General features: G+C 41.7%; 1 protein-coding gene across 1 annotated transcript in view; it reads left to right on the forward strand.

Annotated features, from left to right (window-relative positions):
• LOC127574320 (dual specificity calcium/calmodulin-dependent 3',5'-cyclic nucleotide phosphodiesterase 1A-like) overlaps positions 1 to 19,190 on the forward strand; it is a 231,688-nt gene that overhangs the window by 123,223 nt on the left and 89,275 nt on the right. The window contains exons 4-7 of the mRNA XM_052023234.1: positions 3,068 to 3,250; positions 9,250 to 9,316; positions 11,595 to 11,711; positions 14,997 to 15,137. Of these exons, the coding sequence (XP_051879194.1) occupies positions 3,068 to 3,250; positions 9,250 to 9,316; positions 11,595 to 11,711; positions 14,997 to 15,137 (508 nt within the window). The remainder of the gene's footprint in view (positions 1 to 3,067; positions 3,251 to 9,249; positions 9,317 to 11,594; positions 11,712 to 14,996; positions 15,138 to 19,190) is intronic.

Consider the following 19,190-nt stretch of genomic DNA (forward strand, 5'->3'; position numbering starts at 1 on the left):
CACCTTCAATGGGATCTTACTACCAGTCACATCTTCCCCTCACCCCTCTCTTCACTTTCTGAAGGGATTTCTCTCTCAGCGACTCCCTTGTCCACTCGGCCCTCCCCACTGATAACCCCCCCGGCACTTATGCCTGCAACTGCACCAAGTGCTACACCTGTCCCTACGCCTCCTCCCTCACTGCCATTCAGCATCCCAGACAATCCTTCCAGGTGAGACAGCACTTCACCTGTAAGTCCAAGGCTGTCATTTATTCCATCCAGCGCTCCCAGTGCTCCCTCCTGTACATCGGTGAGACCCAATGCAGATTGGATGACCCTTCATCGAGCACCTTTGCTCCGTCCACTGCAACAGCCAGGACCTCCTGATGACCACCCATGTTAATTCCACTTCCCACTCCCATACTGACATGTCTATCCATGGCCTCCTCTACTGCCATGTTGAGGCCAGGCACAGGTTGGAGGAACAATGCCTCATATTCTGCCTTGGGAGTCTCCAACCTGATGGCCTCAACGTCGATTTCTCTAAACTTCTGGTAACCCCATCCCTTCTTTTTCTCCCCCCACCCCCACTCCTTTGTTTTCCCTTATTCCTATGGCTCCCTTCCCCTGCCTTGATGACCTGCCCATCTCCTCTTCTCCTCTCCCTTCCCCCATCCTTTATTCGATGGTCCACTGCCTTCTCCTACCGGATTCCTCCTTCTTCAGTCCTTTGCCTCTTTTACCTATCACCTCTTAGTTTATTACATCTTCTCCCCCTCCCCCACCGACCCACCTTTCCCCTCTCACCTGGACTCGCCTATCATCTGGACTCACCTATCCCCTGTCTGCGTGTACTCCTCCCACTCCCCCCACCACCTTATTCCGGCTTCTGCCCTCTTCCTTTCCAGTCCTGATGAAGGATCTTGACCTGAAACGTTGACTGTTTATTTCCCTCCGTGGATGCTGCCTGACCTGCTGAGTTCCTCCAGCACTTATTGTGTATTGCTCCAGATTCCAGCACCTGCGGAATTTCTTGTGTCTCTGCAGGCTGGCAGGTGATAGGTGAGTCCAGGTGGGAGGGGGAAGGTAGGTGGGTGAGGGATGGGGGATGAAAGGGAGTGATGTAAGAAGCTGAGAGGTGATGGGTGGAAGAGGTAAAGGGCTGAAGAAGAAGGAATCCGGTAGTGGAGGGCAGTGGACCATGGAATAAAGGGAAGGAGGTGGGGAATAGATGGGCAGATCATGAGGGCAGTGGAGGAGAAAGAGAAGGGGGGAGGGGGGCCACAGAAATGAGGTGAAATAAAGGGAGGGGAAATGAAAAAAATAGGGGGCAGGGGGTTGGTTACTGGAAGTTAGAGAAATCGATGTTGAGGCCATCAGGTTGGAGACGCCCAAGGCAGAATATGAGGTGTTGTTCCTCCAACCTGCGCCTGGCCTCAGCATGGCAGTAGAGGAGGCCATGGATAGACACGTCAGTGTGGGAGTGGGATGTGGAATTGAAGTGGGTGGCCACCAGGAGGTCCTGGCTGTTGCAGTGGATGGAGCAAAGATGCTCAAGGAAGCAGTCACCCAATCCTCGTCGGGTCTCACCGATGTATAGGAGACCGCACCGGATGCAGTAAATGACACCCTCGGATTCACAGGTGAAGTGATGCCTCACCTGAAAGGACTGTCTAGGCCCTGAATAGTGGTGAGGGAGGAGGTGTAGGGACAGGTGTAGCACTTTGTATGGTTGCAGGGATAAGTGCCAGGAGGGTCATCAGTGGGGAGGGATGTGTGGACAAGGGAGTTGTGGAGAGAGTGATTCCTGCGGAGATGTGCCTGGTGGTGGGATCCCATTAGAGGTGACGCCTCCCACCCACCTACCTTCCCCCTTTCACCTGAACTCACCTATCATCTGCCAGCTTGTGCCCCTCCTCCGACCTCTGTTTGGTTTCTGCCCTCTTCCTTTCCAGTTCTGATGAAGGGTCTCGACCCGAACCACCTGTTTATTTCCCTTCATAGATGCTGCCTGACCTGCTGAGTTCCTCCAGCATTTTGTGTGTGTTACCACAATAATAGCATTGTTTTCAGTTCTGCCTGTCTCAAAACTGCTGGCAGTTGTTTTGATGGTTTTGAATGAAAAGTTCTGCCCTGTATTTATTTTCTTTTCTGATCTGATCCACAATAATATCTTGAGGACTTTCTATCTCAACTGCTCTATTCTCTGAAAGTGACAATGATCCTGTGCAAATTCAAGCAGGTTGGACAGTTTGATTTCCTCCTCAAGGGCCTTCTGTCAAAATAACTTTGAAACATATCCTTAATAGCTCTTGCTTGATCAGAACATTCACATTTTGCAGACAGTTGTTTCATATGCTTGCAATACATCTCTTGTTTTGTTGGCTTCTCTGTGTGCTGGTACACAATTGGCTTATATACCACATTCTGCTATAGGGTGAACTATGTAGTCAGCGCAGATTTTGCTTTTGTGTAGTTGGCAGTCGCAGGTGATAGTGCCATAAATATCATGTGGTTCTTCACCACTACATCATCTGTGCTTCCAAGCTTAAAAGTCCAAAGCAGAAGTACATTCTGGGTGGTACATACGTACATAATGTTCAAGATGATAGTAGTTGTACCTCTGGTTTGTTTATATTCATGTGAACTGTGAGTAGTAGGTCCTTGATATATGCAAACTCACAGCTGCATGTTGTGAAGCAAGTGGTTGATTTCTTTATTACCACCCCCAAGATATCTGGCATACTCCGAACTACATACAAGGTTGAAGAGGCAAGAATAGGTGTAATAGTGTACATCAGCCATTGAATCAAGGAAACTGCAGATATCTGCCACTACCTAGTGTGATAACCTGCATCCCCTAATGTTGCTCCAACATGGAGGAAACAGTCTCTCCCTGTATTCTTTTACTGTGAATTGATCCCTTGGACAAAACTTCATATCTTTTTTTGTCAAGCAGGACAGTCATGCTTCAAAGACTGTTCACATTAAAAAGATAATTTAGAATGAGAAATGTTTTGCATGTATTAGCTTGTACATGTGTATTTAAAAACAAAACTATGTAACATTGACTCTTTTAAAACCAGACGCCTGCTGGATACAGAAGATGAACTCAGCGACATCCAGTCTGACTCTATTCCCTCAGAGGTCCGAGACTGGTTGGCCTCCACTTTTACAAGACAAATGGGAATGATGCTGAAAAGAACAGAAGAGAAGCCAAGATTCCGCAGCATTGTCCATGCAGTACAGGCTGGGATATTTGTTGAAAGGTCAGGACAATTTCTCTGAAGTCTATAATGTTTTTGGCTTGTGTGTCTTACGTTGGTGTTTTATTTATGCAGTCTTGGATAAAAATACCCACGTACTCAAAAAAAAAGAGATGTTTGCAAATGGATCTTTGTCAGCCTCTACAATCAACCCTGATTATAGTAGTGGTGGTAGAAGATTGGAGGGATGCTGACATTATATCATTGTTTAAAGGGGGAAGAAGAGATAAACTGAGTAATTGAAGGCCAGTTAGTTTAAGTTCAGTGGTGGCACAGTTATTGGAATTCATCCTGAGGGGCAGATAAAAATTCATTTAGAAAGGTACAAATTAATCAAGCAGTCAATATAGATCTGTTAAGGGAAAGTCATGTCTGACTAACTCGATTGAATTTTTTTTAGGAGATTACAAGGAGGCAATGTGTTTGAAGTAATCTAAGTGGATTTCAGTGAAGCTTTTGACAAGGTCCCACGTGACAGACTGATCAAAAAAGCAAAGAATGGGATCCAGGGGAAAACGGCAAACTGAATCCAAAATAAGTTCAGTGGCAGGAAGCAGAATGATTGACTGGGGCTTTTTGAGGCTCTTACCATTGATATTCCAGAGGATTCAATACTTGGTCCCTTTTTGATGTATAATTAATGATATAGACTAGGATTTATGGGTATGATAAATAAGTTTGCAGATGATACAAAAATTGGCCATACAGTTGATGGTGTGGCAAAAAGCTTTGGACATCAGGAGGATTTAGATGGTCTGGTCAGTTTGGCAAAAAATTGTCAATAATGTCAATAAGTTAATCCAGAGAATCAGCAGGGCAGGCACAATATGTTAAATGATTGTATTTTGAGGAGTGCCACACACAAAGGAGCTGGAGGAACTCAGCAGATCAGGCAACATCTATGGAGGGAAATAGACAGTCGATGTTTCAGGTCAGGACTGATGAAGGGTCTTGACCCGAAATGTTGACTGTCCATTTCCCTTCATAGATGCAGCCTGACCAGCTCAGTTCCTCCAGCATTTTGTGTGTTGCTCCGGATTTCCAGCACCTGCAGTTTCTCTTGTGTCTCCATTTTGAGCAGTGCATTGGAACACAGCAAAATTGGATTTTATGTCCACAGATCTTTAAATGTAGCAAGACAGTCAATAATATAGTTCAAAATACTTCCGTTTGTTAGGTGAGGCATAGAATATAAGAACAGGGAGGTTATGCTAGAATTGTATGCTTGTTATGCATAGCTTGTGTGCAGTTCTGATCACACATTACAGGAAAGATATGATTGCGTTAGAGAGGGTGCAGATGAGACACAGAAAGAGGCCCTTCAGCCCATTGAGTTCGTGCTGACTATTGATCACCTATTTACACTAATCCTACATTAATCCCATTTTTTTATTCTCCCCACATTCTCATCAACTCCCCCCAGATTGTACCACCCACCTACACACTAGGGACAATTTACAGTGGCCATTTAACCTACCAATCACACATCTTTGGGATTGGGAGCAAACCGGAGGAAACCCATGCCGTCACGGGGGGAACGTGCCAACTCCACACAGACATTGCCGAGATCACAACTGAAGCTGGGTCTCTGGCACTGTGAGGCAGTGACTGTACCAGCTGTACCACTGTGCCAACTTACAAGGATGTTCCCAAGTATGGAAAACTGTAACTTTGAGAAAAGTTTACCTAACCTGTAGCTGTTTTCTTTGGAACAGAAGAGGTTGAGGAGGGACTTATTTATGGTATATAAAATTATGAGGAGCTTGCACAGAGTAATGACCTATTTCTCTTAACAGAGAGCTCAGCTCAAGAACTAGGGGGCACAGATTTTGAAGTTATTGTTAGGAGAATTAGAAGGGAGATGAAGAAAAACCTTTTCATCAAGCCGGGATCTGGAGCTCACTGTCTGAATAGGTGATAGTGGCAGAAACCTTCACCACGTTTAAAAATTGCATGAATGTGCACATGAAGAACTGTGATCTGCAGGGTTACAGCTGAAGTGTTGGAACGTGGAATTACGTTGGGCAGTCAGTATTGAGAAGATGTGCTGAATAGACCCTTGTTATAAATTTTCTCTGAACTGCTGTTGCTGCAAATACACAGGGTAGATAGAAATGTTAGTATCAAAAGATTTTTAACTGCTGATATAATAAGAATAAATTTGGGATTATTTCCTTATTTTGTCCCCTTGTGCGGATGGGATTATTGTCTCCAAAGGTTCATTGTTCTTGCCCAGGCTTGAAAGAGCCTGTGTTTCCAGTATGCCTGTGGGTAACTTTATTTCAACTTGCCCTGTAGCATGGCCCAAAGGCAATGAAAGTATAAGTGCATTTGTAGCCAATGTCATGGTTCTGAGATTTGATCTTTATGATTCATGATGATTACCGGCTAAAATTTATTTCCTACTACAGTAAAATTCTGATAATCACAAGATATCTATTCAGAACTCCTGATGGCTCAGCATCTGGATCACACATTCCCTTAAAACCCACTGGGGTCCCTGTTGCTGTACTCCCGTTAAATCCATCAGGGTCCCAGTTCCTGCACACCCTTTAAACTCACCAGGCCTTCATCTCCTGTGCTCCCTTTAAATCTCTCTGTCTCACTGAAAAATTCGCTATAATACAATGTACCATCTTTAGAAAGGTCAATTTCAAACATGTCAGGGCATTAACAGAAATAACATCCAACAATGTGGAAAATCTGATAGTTCTACACAACCAAAGTCCCAAGTATGCTGGTTATTGGAGTTTTACTAATAACTTGGGAGCCTTTATATATAAAAAAAACCTTCCATTCCCCTTTTTAATTCTTCCCAGTGATCTCTATTGACCCTCCAATCAGTGAGAAGTTTGGTGAAAGAAATATAATTGATGTAGTATATACAGATTTTGAAAAGCATTTGAAAAGGTTATAAATAGATTTTTCATCAAGATTGATCATAGAATAAAACAGATTATAGCAAGCAGATAGAAAAAGGGTTAATCAACTGGAAACAGTTTGGTAATAAGAGATTGGAGACACAAGAGACTGCAGATGCTGGAAATGTGGAGCAACACACAAAGGAGCTGGAGGAATTCAGCAGATCAGGCAGCATCTGTGGAGGGAAGTGTACAGGCGACATTTCGGGTCAAGACCCTTTATCAGGACTGGAAAGATAAAGGGGAGATGGCCAGTATAAAAAGGTGTGGGGAAGAGGTGGAGCAAGAGCTGGCGGGTGATATGTGGATCTAGGTGGGGGGGGGGGGGGCTAGGCAGGTGAGGGAGGGGGAGAGTGGAAATGATGTAAGAAGCTGGGAGGTGATAGGTGGAAGTGACAAAGGGCTGAAGAAGATGGAATCTGCGAGGAGAGGACAGTGGACCATGGAATAAAGGGAAGGAGGTGAGGAGGGGAACTGGAGGGAGGAATATGTGGGTGATGGGCAGATTGAGAGGGTGGGGGAGGGAGAAAAAAGGGGTAGAAGTGAGTGGTTACCAGAAGTTAGAGAAATCTATGTTCATGCCATCAGGTTGGAGACTACCAAGGCAGTTGCCTCATATACCGCCTTGGTAGTCTCCAACCTGAATGCATGAACATCGATTTCTCTAACTTCCAGTAACTACTCCTCTCTATCCCCTTTTTTGTTTCCTTATCCCACCGGCCCCCCATCTCTTTCTCTCCACCACCCTCTCGATCTGCCAATCACCCACATATTCCTCCCACTGGTTCCCCTCCTCGCTTCCTTCCCTTTATTCCATGGTCCACTGTCCTCTCCTATCAGATTCCATCTTCTTCAGCCCTTTGTCACTTCCGCCTATCACCTCCCAGCTTCTTACCTCATTTCCACTCTCCTCCTCCCTCACCTGCCTATCCCCCCCCGTACCTGGATCCACTCATCACCTGCCAGCTCTTGATCCACACCACCCCGCACCTTTTAATACTGGCTATCTCCCCTCTTTCTTTCCAGTCCTGATAAAGGGTCTCAAACCAAAATGTCGATTGTCCATTTCCCTCCATAGATGTTACCTGACCTGCTGAGTTCCTCAGAGCTTTGTATGTTGCTGGCAATGAGAGATTGTTCTTTAAATTGGAGCAAAATGTATAGTGGAGTTTCCCAGTAGTTCTTATTGGACTGCTGCTTTTCTTAATGCATATTAATGATTTGGACTTAGTTGCAAAGGACTTAATTCGGGTAATGTAAACCTTGGAAGCTTAGTGAATAGTGAGAAGGATAATAAAAGTTGTAAAAGAGATATGGACAAGCTGGTCGAATAGGTGGGTAGGTGGCAGGTGAAATTTAATGTGAGAGAGATATGGCATTATATATGGGCATAACTTGTTGAATGGGAGAAGGCAGGTTGAGAAAATTATTAAAAAAGGCATACAGGATCCTGGGCTTTATAAATGGAGGCATGGAGTATATGAGCAAGGGAGTCTTGATGAACTTCTATCACACAGTGGTTTGGCTAGAAATGGAGCAATGGTTCTGGGCACCACACCTTAGAAAGGCTGTAAAAACTTTGCAGAGGGTGTAAAAGAGGTTTACCAAAATAATCCAGGGATGAGCATATAAATTATGTGGATAAAATGGGGTTATTGTCTTCGGAAAGTAGAAGATTATGAGGAGCTCTGATAGAAATCATGAAGAAGATAGACAGAGCAAATCAAGAGAAACTGTTCCCATTGGGGAAGTTGTCAAGAACTAGGGACAATGAATGAATGTGATTGGAAGAAGAACAAATAAGTGAAGAAGACTTTTTTTTACTAGAGTTTGGATGCACTGGCAGGGACAGAAGTGGAGGCAGATGCAATTGTAGCATTTGCTGAGATCTGGAGAAGTATCTGAAAGGAAAGCTTCTGCAGGGCTATGGGATAGGGCTGGTCAGTAGGAATAGTTGGAATAGTCTTGTCCATAGCCGGTACAAGTTTGATGGACCGAATGCCCTCAGTTTGTGCAGTAAACTATTTACTTTGTGATTTGCCTTCCCCCAAAGGTCCAGATGTTCATAGACTGCACCCATATTCTTACATAGACTCTGCCTTTTTCAGTTTGTAGACTTGCTAGTGGGGTGCCATGGGAATCAATACTGGTTCCTTGGGTACTAACAACATTTTAATGACTTGCACGAGGAAACGGAGTGCAACTCGTTAGTTTGCTGATGAAACAAATTTCAGTGGAAAACTGTGGTTATGAGTCAAATTGTGCATAAAAGAATATAGACAGTTTAAGCAAGTAGAATAAAGTGTCGCAGATGGATTATAATGTGGGAAAATGTGGGATTATGCATTTGAAAGGATGAGTAGAGAAACAGAATACTTTTTAATAGTAAAAAAACAAATAAATGTTGATATTCCGAGAGGTCTTGGTTTGTTCATTCTTGAAACACGGAAAGTAAGCATGTAGGTACAGCAGGCAAATGGGATGTCGTCCTTGATTGGAGTGCAAAGTAAGGAACTCTTGCTGAGATCTTACAGGACTCTGGTGATAACTCTTTTAGAATACTATGGTTACTTTTGTTCCCTGAACCGAAAGCTACTAAAATACTTGCCTTGGAGTCAGTGCAGTGTAGATTCGCCATTTTCGTTCTTATAAGAGTGGGTTGAATTATGAAGAGCAGTTGAGCAAGGTTGGCTTTACTCACTGGAATTTAGAAGAATGAGAAGTGTTCTTCATGAGGCACATAAGATTCCAATGAATCTGATGAAGGCTCCAGGACCCGAAGGATTATTTGTTCCCCTTTCCACAGGTGCTGCCTGACCTGCTGAGTTTTTCAAGCACTTTCTATTTCTATTTCAGATTTTCACCATGCGCAGTTATTTTTGATTTTCATGTGAGATTCTAAGTGAGTTTGACAGGGTAGATGCTGAGGGACTATTTCCTCTAGCAGTAGAATGTAATACCAGTGGGCACGGCCTCTGCATGCATCTTGATTAAGTCCATTAGTTCTCACTGACCAATGTTGTTGATGCAGATCTGCTGTTGCAACACTAATTCTACATTTTCTAAACTGCTCCTGAACAGAATGTACCGACGTACTTCAAATATGGTTGGACTAAGCTACCCTCCTTCAGTCATTGAAGTGTTAAAGGTACTTTTTAAGTCTTTATTTACTTTTACTCTATAGCAATCACCTACTCTTATGAAGCAACTTTACAACTTTCTCCTATAGTTGTGGGGCATTGATTGACTGGAGGGCAGATTACTGATTTGGATCCAGGTGTTCATTTACAATTTGCAGCCTTTCATCTCTCCTGAATTAATTTTAATAACTGGAAAGTTGTGATGGATGCAAATGTGGTGTACTATTGCTCAAACCTGTCTGCCTAATTTTCTTTTCAGCTGAATGAACCTAACAGGTAAAAGCTAATTTTTAAGATTGTGCCTAAATTTTGTCTTTTTTTTGTAAATATCTGTTATAGTGTATGATTTATGCCAATGTATTTGCTATCGGTGGATATGTGAAAAATGATCATATGGGCAGCTTTTTGCACTCAATTTTCTTATTTTCAGTCAATAGCAGAACTTGAAATAGGAAGCATGTTATTGAGGGCAGGAATAATTTTAATTTTGTTTTCTGTTGGTATTCTGAATCTGACCCTATCTCTGTGCCCATACAACTCAACTCATCCACTCTATAGATTTGATACTTTCCACTGTTTGTGGAAATGATTTTCCAATCCACTCTTCCTCACATGCAGGATATTTCCTTTTGAGTCACTCCTTAAGCTACCTACAATATTTGCAACATCTATACAATCTTGGCTTTCTCTATTCTACCTTCTGAGTCAAACTTCACTGCATGTACTACCTACTGTTAGCCATTCAACACTTCTGGCCTGTCTTTGGATAGCCCTGCAGCTTTGCATGTCTCCATACACTTTTCTCAGAATCAGAATCAGGTTTATTATAACTGACTTAGATGTCATGAAATTTGTTGTTTTGCGGAAGCAGTACAGTGCAAAGCCATAAAATTATTATAAATTACAAAATAAATAGTGCAAAAAAAAGGAATAATGAGGTAATATCCATGGGTTCATGGACCATTCAGAATCCTGATGGTGGAGGGGAAGAAGCTGTTCCTAATTGTTGAATGTGGGTCTTCAGGCTCCTCCCTGATGGTAGTAACGAGAAGAGGGCATGTCCTGGATGGTGAGGGTCCATAGTGATAGATGCCGCCTTTTTGAGACACCGCCTCTTGAAGATGTCCTTGATGGTGGGGAAAATTGTGCCCATGATGGAGCTGGCTGAGCCTACAACTCTCTGCAGACTCTTTCAATCCTGTGCATTGGAGTCTCCATATGAGGTGGTGATGCAACCAGTCAGAATGCTCTCCACTGTACATCTATAGAAATTTGCTGGTCTTTGGTGACATACCAAATCTCCTCAAACTCCTAAGGATGTAGGTGTGCCTTCTCTGGATTGTATCAATGTGTTGGGCCCAGGATAGATCCTCCAAGATGTTGATGCCCAGGAACTTGAAGCTGCTCACCCTTTCCATCACTGACCCCTCAATGTGTGTTCTCTCAACTTCCCCTTCCCAGTCCACAATCAATTCCTTGGTCTTGCTGACATTGAGTTTGAGGTTGTTGCGATACCACTCAACTATCCGATCTATCTCACTCTTGCAGACCTCTTTGTTGCCTTCTGAGATTCTACCAACAACAGTCGTGTTCATCAGCGAATTTATAGAAGGTGTTCTTTTCACATTAAGAGTGTTTCTGCTTAACATTTTCTCATGCAGCAGCCATTTACTCCTGGCCTCCAGACTGCACAGATGGAATTCAGTATAAATTTCTTGTCACCTCACTGCAAAAACAATGTGATAACTCAAAAGCAAATACAGAAGATATTTACAAGGATAGTGCTAGGGCTGGAGAATTTTGGAGAATTTTAATAATGAAACAGAATTGTCTAGGCTGGTGTAGTCTTCTTTGTGATAAAAGATCATGAGGGGAGATTTAAATGAAGTATAAAATCATAAAAGGCTTGGGTAGAATGCATAGGAAGGTCCTATTGTCATTGACAGAGAAGAGGGGTATGTTTAAGATGGTTCCTAGGAGGAATTTGAGGATTTATTTTTACTCAGTATGTAGTAAAGGTCTAGAACTCATTGCCTGAAAAAGTAATAGAAGCAAAAATCCTAATCTTCAAGCCTACAGATCTGTGAAATGGGATGATGGCGCTCTTTATCAGTATGAAGGTGTGAATGGGTGCCTTCTGTACCATAAATACCTGGTTATGTGATTCAGTGTTTCATGTTCCTTTGCCCTTGTGGGCCAACTAATAGAAATCTCAGTGTTATTGTGTAAAGCAGTGATAAAGTCAATCAGTCATGATGGAGCAGCCTCTTTTACTCTGTTTTTCAGAATATAGATAAATGGACCTTCAATGTATTTGCACTGAATGAGGCCAGTGGAGAACACACACTTAGATTTGTTGTTTATGAACTTTTCACCAGATACGATCTCATTAGTCGTTTCAAGGTTAGTGGGAAATTTTTTGGTCTGCTTGAATGTACAATCATCTGCTCATGTTGTTCACATATTGCAGTGTAAAATGTAGAAAAGCACAAATCATTTGTTACAGCATGCAAAAAAGTAAGTTGAGTTTCCCTTGTGATTTCCCTTCTGTTGAACAGGGGAAGTAAAGATCAATTCTAGTCTTCAAATCTGCTTTCTCTTTAAGTACCTCAAATGATCAATTCTCCACAATCCTTTGGTATAGAAACTCAGAATTCCAGAGATTCACCACCTTCCACGGATGGGATTTCAGATTTAAATGATTACCCCTCATTCTTCTATATTCTGGAGAACGTAGAGTTGCCGCCCCACAGTGCCAGTGACCTGGGTTCAATCCTGATCTCAAGGCACTGTTTGCATGTTCTCCCTGTGACCACATGGTTTTCCTCCTGGTGTTCTGATTTCCTCCCTTATTCTAAAGATGTGTGGTTTGGTAAGTTGATTGGCTGTTGTAAATTGCCCCTGGGTGTGTGAAAGGAAGTGGTGGAATGGGAATATGGAGAGAATAAAATGAAATTAATGTGGAATTAGTGTAAATGGGTGGTTGATCATTGGTATAGACTTGGTGGGCCAAAGGACCTGTTTCTATGCTGTATGATTCTGACTATAAAACAAATGTAACTTTTGGGTTGATGGAATCAAGGTTAGTGACATTTAAGTGCTGGAGGGAGCCAAAGATAATAGCTCTGATTTGGCCAAAATTGATCTGGAGAAAGTATCAGATTGTCCATACAATGATATCAGATAGAGAATTGTCTGTGAGCGCAATGCTCTCTGAGCAGCATGTTGTTAAGGAGCAACAAATACATGGCAAAGAGCAGCTGATGAAAAAGGGATTACAGTGGAAGCTGTTGTGTAATATTACAAAATGATGTTCATTAGTACATGGGCGATAGTGTTTGTAGATGCTATACTGGAACCTACATCATCACTTCATCACCCAGGATAAGTTTTGGCTGTTGCGCACTAGAACTTGTGCAGTATAATTACAATAGTTCAGGTGTTTATAAAATACAAGTCCCATTATTAAATGGTGCATGCATTATCAAGTCATGGATCATCTTCTTTTTCAGTTTCCATTAAGTCCTTTAATGTTCCCAGTTGTTTCATGGAAACTTTAATGACGAGTATTCCTTGCTACTCAGCAGCAAGCAAAACACAAGGAAACCTCTCTACTTTTTCAGGGCTTTGCTTATTATGTAAAAAATGATGCTGAAAGATTTTCTCTTAATTTTAGCAATCATGGAACTGGGAGTGCATTTATTAGAAACATAATTAATTTGTACAAGGAGATCATTAGTAAATGGTTTAGTGGGAGTCTGGTCCATGTCAGTTAAGTCAATTCATCAAAGGTGTTCAGAATGGAGATCATAGACCAAGCAAGTTAATAGTTGGTGATGGAGCTTCTTTTAATATGTCTAGTATTGCCAATAAATATTCAAGACCTCATCAGGTTTGTGGAACTATGAGGTCTGAATGTTCTGCTTTGCAAATAAAGTCATCTGTATTCAGAACAAATATTCCCTTCCATTGTTTTTACTTCAGGGCTCTTTTTTAATGTGTTGTATTCATTGTGTACTTTTATTAATCATTGTTAATTAGAACCTTAATTGCTCTTGTTCCATTTTATTACTAATTCAAAATATCGACACATTAGTTTGGAAAATGTATTAAAGGCACTTCGTGGCCTTAGATGTACAAATGTAGATGAAAGAGAATGACTTGCTGTGAATGCTGTTACAGGTACTGAGAGCCTATATCTTGATTTTTATTTACTCTGCAGTTCTATGTGTTTTTTCTAATGCAGTTGATGTATTTTCCAGTCCTCCAGTCAGATCCTGGGCTGTCCATTTATCTATTTATCTTCTCTCTGGTGAGAGATTCTTATCATTCAGGCCTGATCTATCAGGCCTGATCAAATGTTAGAAAGAGAGAATTTCATTTGTAAAAATCTTCAGTAACAAACTGAATAAATTTATCCTGGAGATTACTTATGCATGTTTTTTAAAAATGTCATAATGTCGGAAGAGGCTTCTGATCTATTTAGTTTTCAGCATCAGTCTTAGAATGTGAATTTTTAAGCTGTAATAAGAGTTCCACAACTCACTATGTATATCAGCTCATAAATACATTTACAAGACTTTTTTTGACATTCCACTGAAAATATGCCACTCAGTAAAGACTCCCCATTCCCCCAGAAACTCTCACAGGTGGTGCAGGTTACAATTTCCATTCGTCCATCTCCTTATCCCATACTTTTTTTACATTAATATATTCAGTGTTATGTCATGTAGGCTGCAGCTTACTTTAAGCAACATAAACAACATCTAATGTGAGTAGTGAACTGGGGAACCTTTATATACGATGGATCTGTAGATTTGTCCAAATCAAAATTTTGGCACTGCACTGCTGTGGATGCCTGAACTTCTGATTTATACTAGCTGCTTTCTGGGCTCTTTACCTGTGGACTGACTTATAAATGACCTCAAAGTGTCGAAATCAGTTAGCAGATTAGGCAGCATTTGTTGTAAGAGAAACAGAGTTAGCATTTCAGGTTGAAGACCTTCTGTCAATTCTGACAAAGGGAGTTTGTCACAGATGCTTTTTCCACAGTTTCCACGATGCTGCCCGACCTGCTGAGTGTTTCCAGCATTTCCTGTTTTTGTTTCAGATTTCTATTTTTATTATAAGTGACCTCCCTAAACTCACTAATTGTTTTTTCTTTCTTTCAGTGGAAATGGGGTGGGGGCAGGTTAAGGTATTCTGCTGAGAGCAGCATAAAATTTTATGTATAGCCAGTCTGTATGTAAATTTGTTTTAGCATTTAGTACACACATTTCTCATTCATCTTCATAATTTGCCATGGTGGAAATGAAACTTAGTGCTTTTGGGTTTTTAGACCAATGTCAAAATTACTACAAAACTTCACCAATTTCCTTATCAACCTTATTTGAATGTAACTCAAAAGCTGAGCAGAGGCATTTTGTTCAGAGATGTTTGTGTTTGCTTATATTTCCTCTTCTATTTCTTTTCTTTGAGATATTTTTTCTTGTTTCCTCAACTGAGTTTTAGTAGAACATATGGGAGATTGTCCCAGTTTTATATAAATCTGATCACTGCAAGCCAATAAAAAAATCTGGATTTCAGCATTTTATATTGATATATTTTCTTTAATGTCAAGCAGGGTGAATATTTCAGATGAATCTACACCATAAATCTTTGTTCATTTGATGTTTTACTTAATTTCAGATTCCCATTTCCTCCCTTGTGTCATTAATTGAAGCTCTGGAAGTTGGATATACAAAATACAGAAATCCCTATCACAATCTACTACATGCAGCAGATGTTACACAGACCGTCCATTCTCTTCTGCTGAGAACTGGTGTTGTGGTAAGTACTGTGGGCAATCCTCTGTAAATTGCATTTGTACAGCTAGTGCACTGAAACCAAAGGCACTAAAGAATTTTCTATCTTTTATGTTTATCAGAAAAGGGACTGTAATTCCAGTAAGCTAACCATTGGACTAGTTGTAATTTAGTAAGCTGCATTGTCATGTCCCAATGTTGCTGAATGAACTGCATGCTGATTGCACACTTAGGCATCAACCTGAAATCGTTTATCTGTTGAACTGATATCTACTGCATTTATTCTTTTGGGTGCTTTCATCAGTTCTGAGTGTCAGCAGGAGTTGTGCTGTAGAGGAACATGACATAAATGGACAGCTACAGTCTCTCCGATCCACACAGAGATGAGAGATTGGTGAATTTAACTCCTATATCTTCATTTACATCTTGTTTCTTAATGGAGCCATTTCTCTTAGAATAGTAAAATCATGGAAAATTTATGATGCTGGAGAGCATTTAGCTCATTGTGTAAATGTTGGTGGAAAAAGTCCAACGCGGCCTAATCCTACCTGCCTGCAATAGGTCCAAAGCCCTGCTGGTCATGACTCTTTGAGTACACGTCCAGGGAATTGTAAAAGTGCCTCTACCACCCTCTCAGGCAGTGTGTTGTAGACCTGTACCAAGCTCTTGGTTAAAAAATATTTCCATCGCCCCTATCTAGGCCTTTCACAATTTTTTATACCTTAATTAAGTCTTCCCTCAGCTTCCCCTGTTCCAAAGGAAACAAGACAAGCTTACCTGTATATTTTAAAAATTTTATTTATTAATTATTTTTGCACCTTGCCAAATATGTTACATCAAATTCCTCTGGATTGAATTGCATTTCCCATTTATCTGCCCAACAGTCCAGGCCATTGATATTTTCCTTCAGTCTAAAACTTTCATCTTCATTGTCAACCATATAGCCAATTTTTGTACAATTTGCAAACTCCTTCATTGTGCCCCTGGAGAGTGGGAATGCTGCGGGGACGACTAGAGAGCAGGAGTGCTGAGGGGACGACTAGAGAACGGGAGTGCTGAAGGGAGGACTAGGGAGTGGGAGTGCTGAGGGGAGGACTAGAGAATGGGAGTGCTGAGGGGAGGACTAGGGAGTGGGAGTGCTGAGGCGAGGGCTAGAGAGGGAGTGCTGAGGGGAGGACTAGGGAGCGGGAGTGCTGAGGATTGACTGGAGAGCGGGAGTGCTGAGGATTGACTGGAGATCTACAGCGCTGCGGGTCAGGGGACTGGAGAACAGATGACTGGGGGTCTCCAACTTTGCTTGCCCTTCACCAATATCTCTGCGTATCGAACAGGCTAGGTGCACTTACTCATTTTTGCAGCTGCCTAGTTCTTTTTAACTATACAGGGACACATAAGTTGGGACATACTGCTAACCTGTTGGTATCTATAAGATCCAGGACATACACAATGCAGGGTGATTGGGAGACTGGTGGATGGACATTGGCCCACAGCCATCCAAACAGCTTCCAATTGGAAAAGGTCACAAGTACCTGAAGTTACAGAGGTATTGCCAGTGGGCCTTCAGATGACCTGGTCCATGAGAACAGAGGTACAACTGGGGAAGCAAACAATCCGCAGGAGGAACTCGGCGGGTTGAGCAACATTTGTGGAGAGGGAGGACTTGTCGACGTTTCAGGATGTTGACAATTGTCATTCATCCTGATGCAGGGTTTTGACCCAAAATGTCAACAATTCCTTCCCCCCCCCCCCCACAGATGCTGATTGACCTGATGAGTTCCTCCAGTGGATTGTGTGTTGCTCCAGATTCCAGCATCTGCAGTCTCTTGTGTCTCCATACAACTGGGGAAGCCCTGCTCACAACCACCCTGGCCACCACCTGTCCCTTACTCTTGGGATACAATGTTAACAATCCTCCCAGAGCCATTACATGATTTGCCTGTCAAACTGCATAAATCCCTCTGCCATTTCATCAAACAACTACTCCATCCTAAAGCAAAATATAGCAAATGCAGAATCTGAAATAAAACACAAAATGTTGGAAAACCTCAGAGGATCAGGCAGCATATGTGGAGAGATAAATAAATCTAACATTTCAGGTCAATGTCCTTTCATCAGAACAATCAAATCCCACCCCAAATAAAGAGAATCATTATAGACATACCAGTATCAAGCATCATTTTTAATAAGCACACTAACGTTACCTGTTGGTCCATTTCCACAATGCATCACTAACACTTTGGTAAAACTGTGCATAACTTGAGTGCACATGAATGTTATGTTTGCATGGTTATGAACATGTTCTCATATGTGTAGTTTTTTTTGTGGTTATTGCATGTGTCCATGTGTATGTGGGTGCTTTCATGGGTGTGTGTTTGTGTATGTTCATACTTCATTGGTGAATTTCTTTAGGTATTTTAATTACCATAACCTTGGCACAAACCCCAATTACATAAGTACATAAGAAAAAGGAGCAGAAACAGGGATGCATGCAATGAGGAAACAAAGCAAAGAGTAGGAATGAACATGTCTTTTTTTAGGATGGGAGCCTTTGACAGGGGGGTGCACAGGGATTGGTGGTGTTCCTAATCTACATCAGTGATTTAGATGGAAGAATCAGGTGCAATATTTCCAAGTTTGTTGATACAAAGCCAGGTGGCATTGTGGGTTATGAGGAGGATACAGAGGGGCTCCAGGAGCTTGTAGATGAATGAGCGAGGATATGGCAGATGGAATACAAAGTAGAAACAAATGTTATTTGCTTTGGTCAGTGTTGGTGTTCAGAGGGAACAGGGTGTCCTTGCCGATGAATTATTGAAAGTTAATAGGCAGGTTCAGTAAGCAATTAGGAAGCTAAATGGCTTGCTTTTATTGCAGGAAGGTTTGAGTTTTCTTCATGTCTTGGTCCAATTATACAGAGCCCTGGTGAGACTGCTTCTAGAACATTGTGTACAAGTCAAAGGGAGGATAAACTTTTGATCCACAGATTATAGTGAAGTTTCACCAGATTGATTCCTGGTTTGTACTCTGAGGAGTGATTAAGCAGATTGGACCTCTCGAGTTTAGAATGACTGGTGACCTGTTGAAGCATTTATGATTTTTAAAAGGCTTGCTAAGGTAAGTTGTTGATGTTTTGTCTTGCTGAGGTGTCCAGAACCAAGGGTCACAGTCTGAAGCTATGGGGTTCACCTGAGAGTAATACATCTTTGGAATTCACTACCCAAGTCACTTGTGGAGACTCAGTTACTACGTATATTCAAAGTAGATTTTTAGATATTAAGAGGTTATGGGATTAATGCAGGAATGAGGTAAAAGGTCAATCATTTTGAATGGTGGAGCAGGCATGAGTGTCCTAATTGTTCCATCCTACTAGTTCTTATGTAACAAATAACCTGCTGGAGGAGCTCAGCATCCATTGGGGCAGGGGCGGGGGAAAGGGGAAGGAATTAACATTTTAAATTGAAAATCCTCCTCCAGCAGATTGTTTGTTGCTCCTGATTCCAGCAGTCTTTATTTCTTATGTTTTATGTAGTGGATCAGACCACACAGTCCCTCAAGCCTGCTCTGCATTTAATAAGATCATGCCTCAATATTTTAGCCTCAACTTCACTTTCTTTCCTTTTTCCCCATAACCCCTGACCCTCCATAGTCTGAAATTCTGTCTCTGATAGAGTTTTCAGTGAACATCTGCGAAAGTTATAAAATCAGTAATGGAGAAGTTTTGAGAAACTTTTCACGAGGACCTCAGTGATTGGTAGATGCACTGACATCCCAGAAATAATACAAGACAATGAATATAACTTACATGAAAATGCACAATATGCACATCTCAGTGTCCAGCTAGCTAACATGGATTTCAACACTCATTCATGGACATCAATAACTGACAATGAAAAAAATCCCCACTTCTATCATTGAATCCACATAAATTGCATATAATTTTATGGAATTTCCTTAATCCCTGCCCCTTTAATGTTGCTGTCTTCAGGGAACTAAAGGTACTGGGACAAGAAATTGGATCATGCTGGAAAATGAGCACTGCAGTTGTAATGCTTGAATAAACTATACCAGTCTGGCCTGA

The sequence above is a fragment of the Pristis pectinata genome, chromosome 9 (genome assembly GCF_009764475.1).
Source record: "Pristis pectinata isolate sPriPec2 chromosome 9, sPriPec2.1.pri, whole genome shotgun sequence".
Taxonomy (NCBI): domain Eukaryota; kingdom Metazoa; phylum Chordata; class Chondrichthyes; order Rhinopristiformes; family Pristidae; genus Pristis; species Pristis pectinata.